General features: G+C 39.0%; 3 protein-coding genes across 6 annotated transcripts in view; 1 reads left to right on the top strand and 2 right to left on the bottom strand.

Moving 5' to 3' along the window:
• grin3a (glutamate receptor, ionotropic, N-methyl-D-aspartate 3A) overlaps positions 1-11,034 on the bottom strand; it is a 61,604-nt gene extending 50,570 nt beyond the window's left edge. Inside the window, exon 1 of the mRNA XM_086300330.1 lies at positions 9,558-11,034. Coding sequence (XP_086156456.1) covers positions 9,558-10,313 — 756 coding nt within the window. The 5' untranslated portion in view covers positions 10,314-11,034. The remainder of the gene's footprint in view (positions 1-9,557) is intronic.
• LOC147325706 (uncharacterized) lies at positions 648-2,725 on the top strand. Its single transcript, XM_086302358.1, has 3 exons — positions 648-677; positions 1,098-1,205; positions 1,769-2,725. Exons 1-3 carry the CDS (start codon positions 648-650, stop codon positions 2,204-2,206), a joined length of 576 nt encoding a protein of 191 aa, XP_086158484.1. The 3' UTR covers positions 2,207-2,725.
• Positions 678-7,615, bottom strand: LOC147325705 (uncharacterized). Of its 4 annotated transcripts, none has more exons than XM_086300331.1 (13): positions 7,380-7,615; positions 6,502-7,016; positions 6,117-6,201; positions 5,927-6,017; positions 5,698-5,786; positions 5,490-5,617; positions 5,344-5,395; positions 4,407-4,504; positions 4,169-4,305; positions 4,020-4,085; positions 3,786-3,832; positions 3,472-3,620; positions 1,284-2,753 (listed from the first exon to the last, which is right to left on the bottom strand). In XM_086300331.1, the coding sequence occupies exons 2-13, from the start codon at positions 6,668-6,670 to the stop codon at positions 2,431-2,433; spliced, it is 1,434 nt and encodes a 477-aa protein (XP_086156457.1). In that variant the 5' UTR covers positions 6,671-7,016; positions 7,380-7,615; the 3' UTR covers positions 1,284-2,430. The 4 variants fall into 4 exon arrangements, with proteins under 4 accessions (XP_086156461.1, XP_086156457.1, XP_086156459.1 ...); XM_086300334.1 differs by having other exon boundaries at positions 1,288-2,753; positions 6,502-6,539; positions 6,909-7,613; XM_086300335.1 differs by having other exon boundaries at positions 678-2,753; positions 6,117-6,539; positions 7,380-7,611.
• Positions 11,035-14,390: the final 3,356 nt, after the last annotated feature.

The following is a 14,390-nucleotide window of genomic DNA, read 5'->3' as shown; positions in this document are numbered from 1 at the left end:
AGTTGTCAAAAAAAAATTGTCAGGTATCAGAAAAAAAATTGTCAGGTATCAGAAAAAAAATTGTCAGGTGTCAGAAAAAAAATTGTCAGGTGTCAGTTGTCAAAAAAAAAAAAGTCAGGTATCAGAAAAAAAATTGTCAGGTGTCAGAAAAAAAATTGTCAGGTGTCAGTTGTCAAAAAAAAAAAAGTCAGGTATCAGAAAAAAAATTGTCAGGTGTCAGTTGTCAAAAAAAAAAAAGTCAGGTATCAGAAAAAAAATTGTCAGGTGTCAGAAAAAAAAATGTCAGGTATCAGAAAAAAAATTGTCAGGTGTCAGAAAAAAAATTGTCAGGTGTCAGTTGTCAAAAAAAAAAAAGTCAGGTATCAGAAAAAAAATTGTCAGGTGTCAGAAAAAAAATTGTCAGGTGTCAGAAAAAAAAATGTCAGGTATCAGAAAAAAAATTGTCAGGTGTCAGACAAAAAAGTTGTCAGGTGTCAGAAAAAAATTGTCAGGTGTCAGACAAAAAAGTTGTCAGGTGTCAGAAAAAAAATTGTCAGGTGTCAGTTGTCAAAAAAAAAATTGTCAGGTATCAGAACACAAGGTACCAGAGAGAAAATCTTCCTGCAGGTGGCACTGTTGTCATGTCCCACCCGAATTGATTTCCAAATATGTCATCAACGTGCGTACCGTGGGAGAGCGTAAGGTCATTGACCTCACCGGAGTTTTACCGTGGTTCAGGCTCCTAACGACACAAGGTAAGTTTAACTTTTTCTCCCTTTTGTTCATATTTTTGCCACAGTTGTGTTATATTAAGTTGCAGTTATGTTGTGAAAGTTACATATCAGAGACGGAAAGCCAGTTTTGTACGAAACCAAATCAGTACTATTTTTGTCTGGCTAATTCATTCTAGCTAGCGACAGTGGTGAAACGTGATTCAAATTTAAACTGTTCAGTAATTGTTTTGTATACATTTCAGCAAATGGACAAGCTGAAAGCTTACGAGCAGTTGCATTTGAATACTAATCCTATTTGAAGTAATACATTTCCAGTGGTAGACATGTTAGATTGTCACACCTGGCTATGCATTGTTTTATTAATATTATATATTGTCTTGATAGCTTGAAGGGGATGATGCCGGTTTCATATCACTGGACTTATCCATGGCAGTAGAGTACATCCATGCACAGAGAATCATTCACCAGGATATAAAGCCAGCAAATGTCATGGTAAGCCATATTGTATTTTTCTTTTTCTCCACTTTGTTTTTGAAGATCAAAATAAAAATAGTATATTATTTATTTAACTTTATTCTCTTCAGTCTATTAAACACTACATTTGAACAATGAGAAACTTTTCTGGCATATTCATATAAAGGATTTTTTTTTTAAAGTAAGAAGCCTTACATTGTTTCTTTAATAGTCCAATTTTTCTTTAATATGTTGGTTCTTGCACACCTACAAAATTCCCAAACATGTTGTAAGTTTAGGCTTTACAAACTGAAAGTTTCTATTATTTTATTAGTCTGTACCACTTGCTTAAGTGGAATGGGGATTAAAAAATGCACAGGACTATAAAACCGGGTTGGATCATTAACCAATCTGTTAATTTTAATGTTGGGTATAATAAACAATCTCAGAATAAATCTGCAGTGATTGGGTGATCTGGGTGCTAAAAGCTTTGAGGGTTTTTTTTTTCCCCAATTATGAGCTGTGGTCTTTGGAATGACATTTTTGATAACATTTGTGAAATTTTAGACAACCTGGTAAGTTCTCATATGTATACCTTATAGGTTCACCACCCTTCTAAGAAGGCAGTCCTGACAGACTGGGGCATGGCAAACATAAGAGACACTGTGATGCTTCGTCAAGGGAGTAAGTTCACTGCCCAGGCTACTGGTCCAGCTGGTGGCACATATCTTTACATGGCCCCTGAATGCATACTGATGTTTGAAGAGGCCTCGTTCCAGACAGACATGTGGTCCCTCGGAGCCACATATCTGGAGATCCTGACGGGTTCCGCTCCGTGGATGGTTAAAAAACAAAGAGAACTGGCTGCACTAATGGCCACCAAAACCCCACCACATGCCCTATCACATCTCAGTGACAAAAACAGTTTTCTTGGTGGTTTGGTGAGCTATGACCCAGACTCAAGGCCTTCCGCATCTGATGTTGTTAAGTTTCTCAAGTCAGGCCTTGATCTTACGAGCCGATATGGCTACAAGTGGTAATGTTGCTACAGTCTGCAGTTCAAAAGTCTTTCAATGTGAATTATGTTCTACATTATTGTTAACAAAAGTTGTGGTAAATGAAACACTGAATCATTATGAAAGATGGCACCTTGTCAATTGTATTTCAACATTTTATTGTACATTTTGTTGGTCAGACAGTTTTCAAATTACCTGTTGATTTTAAACAAGGATAAATAAATGTTAACAAACACTGTTGTATGATTTTATTGGTCATTGGAAATGTTTACTGGTGCACCTTCCATCCTCTCTCTCTTCAGAAAGATGTATATGTCATTTGCCTCGGCAAACGTAGAAAGTGTAGGAACTGCATTTCTGTTCATGGCAGTTGTGAGCTCTTGGACTAGCATGAGGTATGCAGCAAGGCAACCATCAGGTGTGCAGGGAAACTGGCTGTTTTCTAAAATGTTCTGGCACATGTCTCTGAATTCCTGGTTTGCTACCAGTGAAGGCTCTTCCCTCTCACAGATTAATTGCTTGGCATAGTCTAAAAAGTCTGGGTCAACAATGTGCAGCACATTGCCATATCCTGCGAATGAAAGACAATATTGAAAAGATGTTCACTTTGAATGTTAAAAATAAATGAATAATGACAAAGCTGTTCTAGAACCTGTATAAGAAGCAGTCAGTGTTTACAGATGTTATTACAGAAACTTAAAGATGGAAATATCACTCAAACATTTAGATAAATTTTTAGTTAAAGGTGTCAATATGAAGCCATTTTAGTATTGACAGTAGAAATTCAGAAATCTCTTATTGTACTACAAGTAGGCTTCTTCGGAAGACACAAAAGAGAAAGCACATTATAACAGTTTTACGCTCATTACACTGGCTTCCAGTATATTTTAGAAAATTCATTTTAAAATTTTAGTAATGACTTTCAATGCTCCGAATCGTGAAGCTCCTGCCTTAATTTCTGATCTTATAGAACCCCACGCTCCCTCTCCCAGCCTGTGATCATCTAATCAATGGCTGTTAGTAGTCCCACCAGAAGACCAGAGGCAAGAGATCTTCCAAAGCGGTGGCTCCCAGGTCATGGAATGCTCTGCCTCCATCATTACGTTTCCTTGATTGCATTTATTCTGTATGTTCGATTGTGCTGTTTTATGTTTATCTGTTTTATATTATTGTGAAGCCACTTTGTGGTTTTTATCCTGTGAAGAGTGCTATATCAAAGTAAAAGTAAACTAATGAAAGTTAAAAAACAAACAAAAAAATAAAACCCCACAGGCTTTCAAATGACATACCAGGAGGTGGTGAGGTAAACAGAAGGTCGGGTTTCCCAAATGGACCAGGTGCATTGCGTTGCTTGCGGATGTCATGGGTGTTCCAAACTGTTTGCTCCGTTTTTAAGTCTCTTTGAAGCAGTGGCAAGTGTGAGTACTGCAAGCAGTTGCTATGAAAAAGGAGAATTAAAAAATTAATATGTTCATCTGCTTCTTTGAGGTAGAATAAGTAAAAGCTAAATTTTAATCAGTACTCAAAAAACAAAGGCATTCCTAGACCACATACTTTCATACTGCTGCTTGATTATTTTTCATGTCTAAAAATATTGACTTACATGTGCACAGGATTGTCCAGTTCAAGGATCCCAGACTCCATCATGGCCTACGCATGTTGTTTTGAAAAAGACATAAGTTGTGAAGGTGAGAATTTCATTAGTGAAAAGGTACAGATGTACATAAACACAGATTCTGGCCTTGTGTTTTCAGATAAACTAATCCATCGTATGTTTAACGAAATTTGGATGGCTACTCTTTGTTAATAGGTTTTACAGGTGAAAGATTTGCTTTACCTCAAATGTTGTCAGCCATTTCTTAATCCATGTCCGCTTTAAAATACTGTTGAAACATTCAGCTCTCTAAACAACAGAAACATGACATTATCAGTTTTGTTGTCAGGTTGTTACTTTAGAAATAGTCATTTACCAGCTTAAAGACATACCTGGTTGTGCACTGATGTCCCCATTCTGAAGCACCTCCATGCCTGATTCCCAAGATCTCGCATGTGAAATGCCATCTGCATTTGACCCACAACAAGGTTCTCCTTTCCTCTGTCCCCCCGAATCATTTGAGGACAGCCTAAAGACACAAACTGAAGATAATTAGTGAATGATGAAAAAATAAATTTATTAACAAAATGTAATCTTTTTTAACCCCCCATTTTTTAGTATATTGCATACCACCCTGTTCTTGAACAGCCTCAAAGAAGTATCTGGCCACAAAGTTTTGCTTGCGGTTGGATGTGCCCACCTTTAGCCATAGAACCTTCCTGGAAAATCTGAAAAGAAAGAAACAGAAAAGTGGCCACTTGTACATATGATTTAATCATGTTTTGGCACTATGTTTGGTTTTTGTTACATTCCCCAAGAGTATGCTGGTTTTCCATTGTATTATGTCTAGGCGTTGTTTCTGGTTCCTCCGACCATTTTGACTGCCATAGTTGTGTAGGCTTACATGCCTTTGGAATTGAATGTGACTCTTGACTGTGTTCAGACTGACGCGAGGGGAGAGCTGCCTTTTGTTTTGTAATCCCTTGTATTCTCCTGTTTATGTGTTGGTTAGGTAGGTTATCGTAAATTGTACATTTTATTTTCTTTGGAGTTAAATTCTGTTTACTTTATATCAGGGATGTTTTGTTTGTTGTGTTGGTCTTGGCCCTCCCTGAAATTAACTGCCAGTCTGAAATGGAACTTTAAGACTAGCAGGAAATAAGCCTTTTAAAAACCGCCATCTTGAATCCTCCTTCACTATTCATACTTTATCTTGGTCCCTTAGACCAGGCTTGGCCAAATCCAGACCTCGAGGGCCAGTGTCCTGCATGTTTTAGATATCACCCTGGGTAAACACACTTGAATAAAATGATTAGTTCATTACCAGGCCTCTGGAGAACTACAAAACATGTTGTGAGGGTAATTTAGCCATTTGAATCAGCTGTGGATCAAGGACACATCTAAAACCTGCAGGACACCGGCCCTCGAGGCCTGGACTTGCCCATCCCTGCCCTAGACTACTCAGGAGAGATAACACCTCAGTTTACCGCACATCCTTATCTTGAAGCAACTTTGTACTATCACTGAATATAATAAATTAAGTAGCGAATGCCATATTCAAACCTACCCATCAATCCCCAAATGTATCCACATTCCAAAGAACTTCAGTTTATCATTGCCTATATGAAACAACAAATAATAATTACAATTTGTTTCAACAGAAGTACCATCAAAACATGTTTGGAAGGTTAATTGAAAAGATAAAATAAATACCATCAATGTGCCGTGTGTCATTTGGACCACGGCTGATGTAATTCCGACGGGGAATTTTCTTCTTTCCAGGAGATCTCCTCTGAAGACCACTTGCATCCATATACCTCATTATATTAGCAACATCGTCTCTACAGTAACAATAGATTTTACTCTGAGCTCAACAGTAAAACAAGAGAACACTTGATCATATACACACTATTTAACCAACCTGTAACAAGGCCGCACTCCTCTGACATCCCTTACCCGCTTTACCATTGCCCTGATTCCTTGTTCAGGAGACCACTGTTTCATCTCACTCTAAAAAACAAACAAACAGACAATTGAATGTTTGTTTTTTTTAAATCACTACAGAAAATAACATTTATTGTTTCTACAATAGCTCATGACACAGACTTCAGGAAAATATATATTTTTTGCACTGATGTTTTAACGCTTACCTCCACAGCTTTGTGGATTTCAGTAAAAGGTCGTTGGGGGCATCTTCGCTTCAACCCTAGAAGTTTTAAAACTCGTCTCAGATGCCTCTCACTGTTAAAAGACAACACAGACTTACATTATATTAAATGCAAACTGCATGTTTTGTCATTTTAGAGAGTTGTCACGGAAACTGTTGAAATGCAGACTTACCTTATTTTATGCCCATATGAATTCAGTGCACAGCTGATTTCCTTTTGTTTTAAGCCTTTGTTGAACAATGTTATTATCATCATATCTTGAAAGGTTAAGTGTAACAACAACAGTCTAATTGATCACCCACCTCTTACACTGAACATAAGTAATTAACCAGTAAAGTACTAAATCTTTTTATGTGGCAATTACACTAAAAGCATCGTCTATTCAGTGCCCACAAATAAAACATGTGTAGCAAAAAATACACTTCTTTGATATGAAAGAGGTGAACAGTAGTTAATAAATAAGTTGTACTTTAGTCATTTATTTTTAATGCTCTTTTTTTAATAAAAAAAAAAAAGTATTTTTGGTACAGTCATGGGAACCAGCCAGAGTCGGATACTCCTTTCATCATCGTCAGATGACATATTGCAGCAAAGTCTAAAAACAACAACAGAAAAAAACATATCGGGATCAAAAAATATCCCGACAGTAGCAATATAGAAAAGAGAAATAAAGAAAAAGAGCGACAGAAAGGATGCAGGCTGCTCGTGAGCTTTCAGCTTGTCCATTTGCTGAAATGTATACAAAACAATTACTGAACAGTTTAATTGGACTATTAAAGAAACAATGTAAGGCTTCTTACTTTAAAAAAAAAAATCCTTTATATGAATATGCCAGAAAAGTTTCTCATTGTTCAAATGTAGTGTTTAATAGACTGAAGAGAATAAAGTTAAATAAATAATATACTATTTTTATTTTGATCTTCAAAAACAAAGTGGAGAAAAAGAAAAATACAATATGGCTTACCATGACATTTGCTGGCTTTATATCCTGGTGAATGATTCTCTGTGCATGGATGTACTCTACTGCCATGGATAAGTCCAGTGATATGAAACCGGCATCATCCCCTTCAAGCTATCAAGACAATATATAATATTAATAAAACAATGCATAGCCAGGTGTGACAATCTAACATGTCTACCACTGGAAATGTATTACTTCAAATAGGATTAGTATTCAAATGCAACTGCTCGTAAGCTTTCAGCTTGTCCATTTGCTGAAATGTATACAAAACAATTACTGAACAGTTTAAATTTGAATCACGTTTCACCACTGTCGCTAGCTAGAATGAATTAGCCAGACAAAAATAGTACTGATTTGGTTTCGTACAAAACTGGCTTTCCGTCTCTGATATGTAACTTTCACAACATAACTGCAACTTAATATAACACAACTGTGGCAAAAATATGAACAAAAGGGAGAAAAAGTTAAACTTACCTTGTGTCGTTAGGAGCCTGAACCACGGTAAAACTCCGGTGAGGTCAATGACCTTACGCTCTCCCACGGTCACACGTTGATGACATATTTGGAAATCAATTCGGGTGGGACATGACAACAGCGCCACCTGCAGGAAGATTTTCTCTCTGGTACCTTGTGTTCTGACACCTGACAACTTTTTTTCTGACACCTGACAATTTTTTTTCTGACACCTGACAACTTTTTTTCTGACACCTGACAATTTTTTTTCTGACACCTGACAACTTTTTTTCTGACACCTGACAATTTTTTTTCTGATACCTGACTTTTTTTTTTTTGACAACTGACACCTGACAATTTTTTTTCTGACACCTGACAATTTTTTGTCTGATACCTGACTTTTTTTTTTTTGACAACTGACACCTGACAATTTTTTTTCTGATACCTGACTTTTTTTTTTTTTGACAACTGACACCTGACAATTTTTTTTCTGACACCTGACAACTTTTTTTCTGACACCTGACAACTTTTTTTCTGACACCTGACAATTTTTTTTCTGACACCTGACAACTTTTTTTCTGACACCTGACAACTTTTTTTCTGACACCTGACAACTTTTTTTCTGACACCTGACAATTTTTTTTCTGATACCTGACTTTTTTTTTTTTGACAACTGACACCTGACAATTTTTTTTCTGACACCTGACAATTTTTTGTCTGATACCTGACTTTTTTTTTTTTGACAACTGACACCTGACAATTTTTTTTCTGATACCTGACTTTTTTTTTTTTTGACAACTGACACCTGACAATTTTTTTTCTGACACCTGACAACTTTTTTTCTGACACCTGACAATTTTTTTTCTGACACCTGACAACTTTTTTTCTGACACCTGACAACTTTTTTTCCTGACACCTGACAATTTTTTTTCTGATACCTGACTTTTTTTTTTTTGACAACTGACACCTGACAATTTTTTTTCTGACACCTGACAATTTTTTGTCTGATACCTGACTTTTTTTTTTTTGACAACTGACACCTGACAATTTTTTTTCTGACACCTGACAATTTTTTTTCTGATACCTGACAATTTTTTTTTTGACAACTGACACCTGACAATTTTTTGTCTGATACCTGACGATGTCCTAAAATGTACACCGTACCATGGTTTATTATGTGGATTCACCTTTTGAACTGGTCCGATGAGAGGAGTGTTATGCAGCTTAAAACGGTTCTGCATGAATGGGTTTTTCTTGTATGCTACAGTTTTCTGACACTAATCTCATTATTAGATATGGGCCTGCTAAATATTAGTAGCTGGGTGGCTAAAGAGCAACCTTTTACTTCTTTGTTAAAAGGAAAGGTGTTAGGTCATAAATGTACATGCCAACACAGTGATTTAACTAAAGAGTGTTGTCCGCCTTTACCTCCGTTGTCCAGCAAATGAGATGTCAAAATATAGCATCACACTGACTTATGACTAAGAGTTTTGACTGCAATATACTGCCATAACCTCCTTCACCACAGTGCAGACATAGTGGGATTCTGAATATCAACAAAGTATTTGTTTATGTATCTATACCGCGGGGCATGTGCTGCTAGGTGCACACTGTTGTTGACTGCACACTGTCAATCAAACCATTTTTAAACATTTTATTCTGCAGAAGAGAAGCACTGCTCTTTTTTCTGCTGAAACACCCTTTAAATTCAGTAGATTTCAGAACCATGGACAGAGCGGCTTTTCCCCATGCTCCTTTTGTCTTTGACTGTTTAATGAAACTTTTTTTTTCAGAGTTATGAAAGCCAGCTTGTGCCATTTCACCTTAAATTGTGCCATTTAAGTTTGATTGACTGGGTAAACGCTGAACAAGAACGGGAAGATCTGTGCTCTTGTTGAAGGGACATCAACAATCAGCCACTGAAGGAGGCGTTTCTAGCTCTAGTCCCTGGCTTAAATGATGGCCACTGATGGCTCGCGGTGCACTGTAGTCTGTATCCACACGTATTTAAATTAGTTAAATAAATTACATGCATTCGGTGCATGGTGTACACGCAGTTTAAAGAGGTTGTCAGACTGCGATGTAAAGTTTCTTGCGTTATATTACTATAACACGTCACACCAGCACATTGCAGTTGTATGCCGAAGTGAAGCAATCAACAGTTAACAGTTCAAATTTAGCTAGGAAATAACTTTTTACCTTACTGTGGCGCGAGAACTCCCTCTGCACAACGCTGACTACAGGTACCTGAAGCGCGAGTGAGACGAATTCCAACTTGACGAACTCGTCCCTGTTCCGTGGAAAGGCGATCATGGCAGAAACCCCCTGCACAACCACGGTGTGACATACACTCTCCACGAAGGACAGCGGGTCCTCGTTTTCGGGGTTGCCCGTAGAGGAAAAGGAGAACGCGGGCAGTTCTCCGAGTGTGGATCCAACAGCCATGACAATCTCCAAGGATAAATTGTAGGGTAGCAACCCAGCCCGGTTCAGAGCCTCGACGGCGAGCAGAACCGAGTCTCGGGGTGCGAACACGCGATTTTCCGCCGAGGTGTTCTCCTCCCGTTGGCGTGCCTGGCTTTTACTTCTGTTTGCGCCCCGCTGACTGTTAACGGACGCTCTAGTCCTAAGGCTTCCATACCCAGGCGCACTGGCACTTGTTTTAAACGGTCTTTCCAACTCCAACTGCTGCTCTTCTGTCAACTCTCTTTCGTTTCCCCAGTCCTCAGAGCCGCTGACAGCCATAGCAGAGAGCAAGCGAGGCTGAACGTGCAGAGCTCCTATCCGAACCGTGTGGCCGATTCGTTTGAGCACTTGGCACGGTTGCGGGTGCGAGTGAGCGCAAATCGGAAGAAAGATGAGAGCGCACAACACTAAACATATTAGTGGCAAGACCCTGGTGCCTGGTCGCGCTGCCGGGCCACTCATCATCACCATCCCCACCGACTTCATCATCCCCGCTCCACAGCTCCTCCGGATGCCCGGTCCAACCACACAGCGGCTGAACACCGGGACCGCTCCGTTGGTCTGCGTCTTGGCCCCCTGCCTGTGGCCCCGGTGTGCCGCACAGACCAGCGGTAGCCCCCGCAACAGGACCGGTTCCAGCTGGTGGTAAAGTTGTGCGTTTTCCCTCGGACACAGACAACAGGCTGCTGAGGCGCGAGATTAGGCACGAGCCGCGCACAAGCAAAAAATGATCCCCAAAAGTGCTGTTTTTCATCTCAAAAGATTTTCATCATTCAAGCCTCGGATTACTAAACATGTCGTGGAAACAAACGGCAACATTTCCACATATTCCACAGGCAGAAAAGAAAATGCAGCAGAGTGTGTAGGCAAGCCCTGCCTAGGTCGAAAAAGGTTAATGCGCATCAAACACATTCCAAAGCAGTGGAATCCACCTCTGGAAAAGTCTGATAGCTTAATGGAGTCAAAGGAAAATCATCCCATTATCATCCACAAGGCAGGGGCAAAGGCAGCTGTTTTTTTTTAAACGTTTCCCCCCTTTTAAAAAAACACCCAGAAAAACAAAAGACACCCAAGTAGAAGCTTTCCAGAGCGCACGCGCTGCTTGGCTCGAGTCAGCCTCTGTGCTGGTGAGACCACTGGCACCAGAGCGTGGTCTTTCTGCGCACATTCCAAGGAGATTTAACCCCATGTTTACTTTACAACCACCAGCCACCCCTCACTTTTCACAGTGTCAGTGCGAAAGAAATGCGGACATGGTCATGGGCATGGTACTGGTGTCATTTATTCATAATCCCGACATGTCAAAAATAAATAAATACAGCACATTGATTATGTGTCACGTGGGAAGATTTGTGAGATTTTACTGGAGACAAAACCAGACAGCTACCTGTTTTATGTATGAGGACACCCAATCATACATTGTTTAACGGATGTGTTTCTTTGGTAACTCACATGTCAGAGGTCACCCGGGACCCAATCAGCAGACCGAGTTTAAACAGGATCCAGATTAACGATTGGTTAATGGTCTGATGGTCTGATCTAGATTAATGATTGGCTAATGATCACTTTTGAAATAGGAGGCACGCCCACTGAGATAGTGGAAGATAGATGACCCTGATCGATCCAATATGGGCTGACCTTACAGGAAAGGACTGAAACAGGGAGAGAGTCGGGGAAGAGAAATTTTGACAGGAGAGGAGCGGGAGGTGGTGACTAATGGTAGGTAGGAGGAGAGAGAAGCAGAGGTTATGGTGAGGGGGGAAAAGGCTTAGGAGGGAACCGTGGATAAGAGATGAAAAGTGAGGAGAGGAGAATGGTAAGTGGGGAAGAAGAGCAGAGGAGTGAGAGAGGAGAAGAACAGGTAAATGGAAATAGAATGTGAGGTGATATAAGATGGTGCTTCAGTTGCTGCGTCTTTAAAGAATCAAGGCTATTGAAGAAGATGAAAAAACAGATGGAGGGAAAACAGAAAGAAAATTACATCAAGAGACATATTCAAGGTGAGAATTAAGCCTGTCTTGCACTGCGTGTTGAAGTGGGATACCAGGCCACCATATGCTGCATAGCTCTTTTCAAAAGGGCTTCACAGTGTTCATTCTTATTCCAGGTCTTGATGAAAAAATAGGTCAATCACATAAATATTGAAGATTACCTCCACATGCCATTTAAATTTGGCTTAGTGGTGGAAATTCCCACTTGTATATAAATACTGAAAATATGTTTTCAGCACTTTCATATTGTAGCCTGGTATCCTCACCTGACTCGAGGAAATGCCTCATTTTTTGAGACAGTATGATCATTCTGTTTGGAAGGAATATTTCCAAAGTATTAAATAACTGCCACACATCAAAAGACTATTGTGTGGTCCACTAGTGATCAGGGTTGGCCTGGTCATATGCAAACAACAACACACTTTGCTTAGTCTCCAGAGGCCCACACTTTCACAGTGCCCTATTACTTTTAATTGTATTTTTTAAAATTTCATACTTTTAGTAATCCAATCTGAGAGATAATAGAAAATGTGGTCAAGTCACAGACAGGATAGAAACGATAACTTTTATTTAAAATAACCATTTTTGTAACCCAAACTTTGCTTTCATCCAAGAATGGTCCATTTGCAGTATCCACTGCCTTTTATACATTTACACTGTAGCTGTCAGTTTGATGAGATAATGTGGCGACATGCTTCCTGAAGATCCTCCCACAGTGTTAATTGTTTTAATGGGCACTTATATACCCTTTAATCAAACTGTTCTCACAACAACTTAAATACCCCGAGGTCTGATTTCTGTGCCACTATACACAGAAAACCAGATGACAAATTCTTTGCTAAATAAGTCTTGCATAGTTTCAAGCTGTACTTTAGATCATTGTTATAGGAGGAAATTTGCTTCAGTAATGCAACAGCCACAGGGTGTGGATTGGCATTTTGAAATGGAATAGTAGCTTTCCTCAAGATCATGCTTTATTATAATGCTTTTGTGTATTATGCTGTTTTTTTGTGATTAAGATATTTTCATTCAACTGTATTTTTAACATGTTTGTAAAGCACTTTTGAAAAACTGTTTTGAAAAGTGCTATATAAAAAAAATTCTTACTTTACTACTGCCTACTGAAGATCAAAAATGAAAGTGTTACATTACAATAAATGTTGCACTCAATTAGTCATATTGAGCATGACTTTTATTATTATACTATCATTTATATTAAAGTTACCTGACACCAGACCAAAACGTAACCTAAAACACGCGAAATGGTAAAATTGCTTCCAATACACTCTTTTGACTTTGCTCTTTTGTTCCACTTTGGCTTTCTTTATAACATCCCATTTCTGTCTTTTTATTTGTACCTACCAGCCACCTGTCTGTCTTTCTGCTTGCAAACACATCTGATTTCATATGCCTCTCCTCTCGTCTAGTTGGTACACCTTAAAGCCTGCCCTCTCTTTTGTCCCTGTCTGAATATCCGTCTGACCCCCTGCCTGGTTGAATATTCATCCGTGTTCCTCTGTTCGCTTTGCTTGTCTGCTTTTGTGACCATTTCCTTCACCTGTCCTGCTGTTCTGCCCACCTGTCTGTCTTCTTTCTCTGTCAGCATCACTGCGCAACCGTCGGCCCGTCTATCGCTCTGCCAACCTGTCCATCTGCCTTCCTATGACTATCAGCCAAAGCAGTGCTGCAAACTTCACTGACCCCTTCACCTGCCAGCCAAATTCACCTATAGTTTATTTCTCTCTCTCACACAAACAGACATTGATTACACCTCACATGGGAAGATTTGTGAGCTTTTATTGGAGACAAAACCTGACAGCCACCTGTTTTTTGTCTAAGGACACACACACAGCTTGCACCAGCCTCGATGCACACAGGCAAAATTCTTTCATTTATACATGTTCATTGATTTATAAGAACAATGACATCTGCATTCTCACTTTTACAAAGTAAAGAAATGACATTTAAAGAACGGAATAGCTTACAATCAAAACCATTTCGGTTCCAATGCATTCTCATCCCAGGGTGCCTATTATTGCCATTTTCAGTAGCTGCTGGCATCACAGCAAATCATATTACTGTCTGCTTTAGCGCCCCGCCTTAATGTCTATTCTATGGTCAGATGTCTTAAAGTTACTGAAGGGAAAAAATACAAAAAAGTAACTTTTAATTGTTAAAATACTCTGTTATAAGGATGTCTGACAGTTTACTTATTTTTTTGTTAAAACTGGACTTCGTTACTGATGCATCAAAATCTGTGTTCAAGTGAAGTGTTTTTAGCATTGTCTGTAGGGGGGCATAAAATAATAATTTGCCTTTGAGTTTAATACACAAATAGCTGCTTTACCTGGGTACAGAAGCCAAGATTCAGTCGAGACAGGAAGTGCCTCTTTTTAATTATTTAATCCCCTCATCAGTCTGCTGTTGCAGCTCAAAACTTGCCATAACCTTTAAACTGACTTTTTGTGTATTTCAAATACTCCCATTTTTCATAGGAATGAAATTTTGTCTGTCTTATTGTTGCACACACACGCACGTACGAACACAGTCAAACAAAGCATTTGGAGTTACAAAG

Source organism: Aulonocara sp. 'chitande type north' Nkhata Bay, linkage group LG7 (genome assembly GCF_057382095.1).
Source record: "Aulonocara sp. 'chitande type north' Nkhata Bay isolate Kocher_YH1m ecotype deep benthic linkage group LG7, A_spYH_male_GT1.1, whole genome shotgun sequence".
NCBI lineage: Eukaryota > Metazoa > Chordata > Actinopteri > Cichliformes > Cichlidae > Aulonocara > Aulonocara sp. 'chitande type north' Nkhata Bay.
The sequence above is the reverse complement of the archived record's forward strand: the minus strand, read 5'-3'. Positions and strand labels throughout refer to the sequence as shown.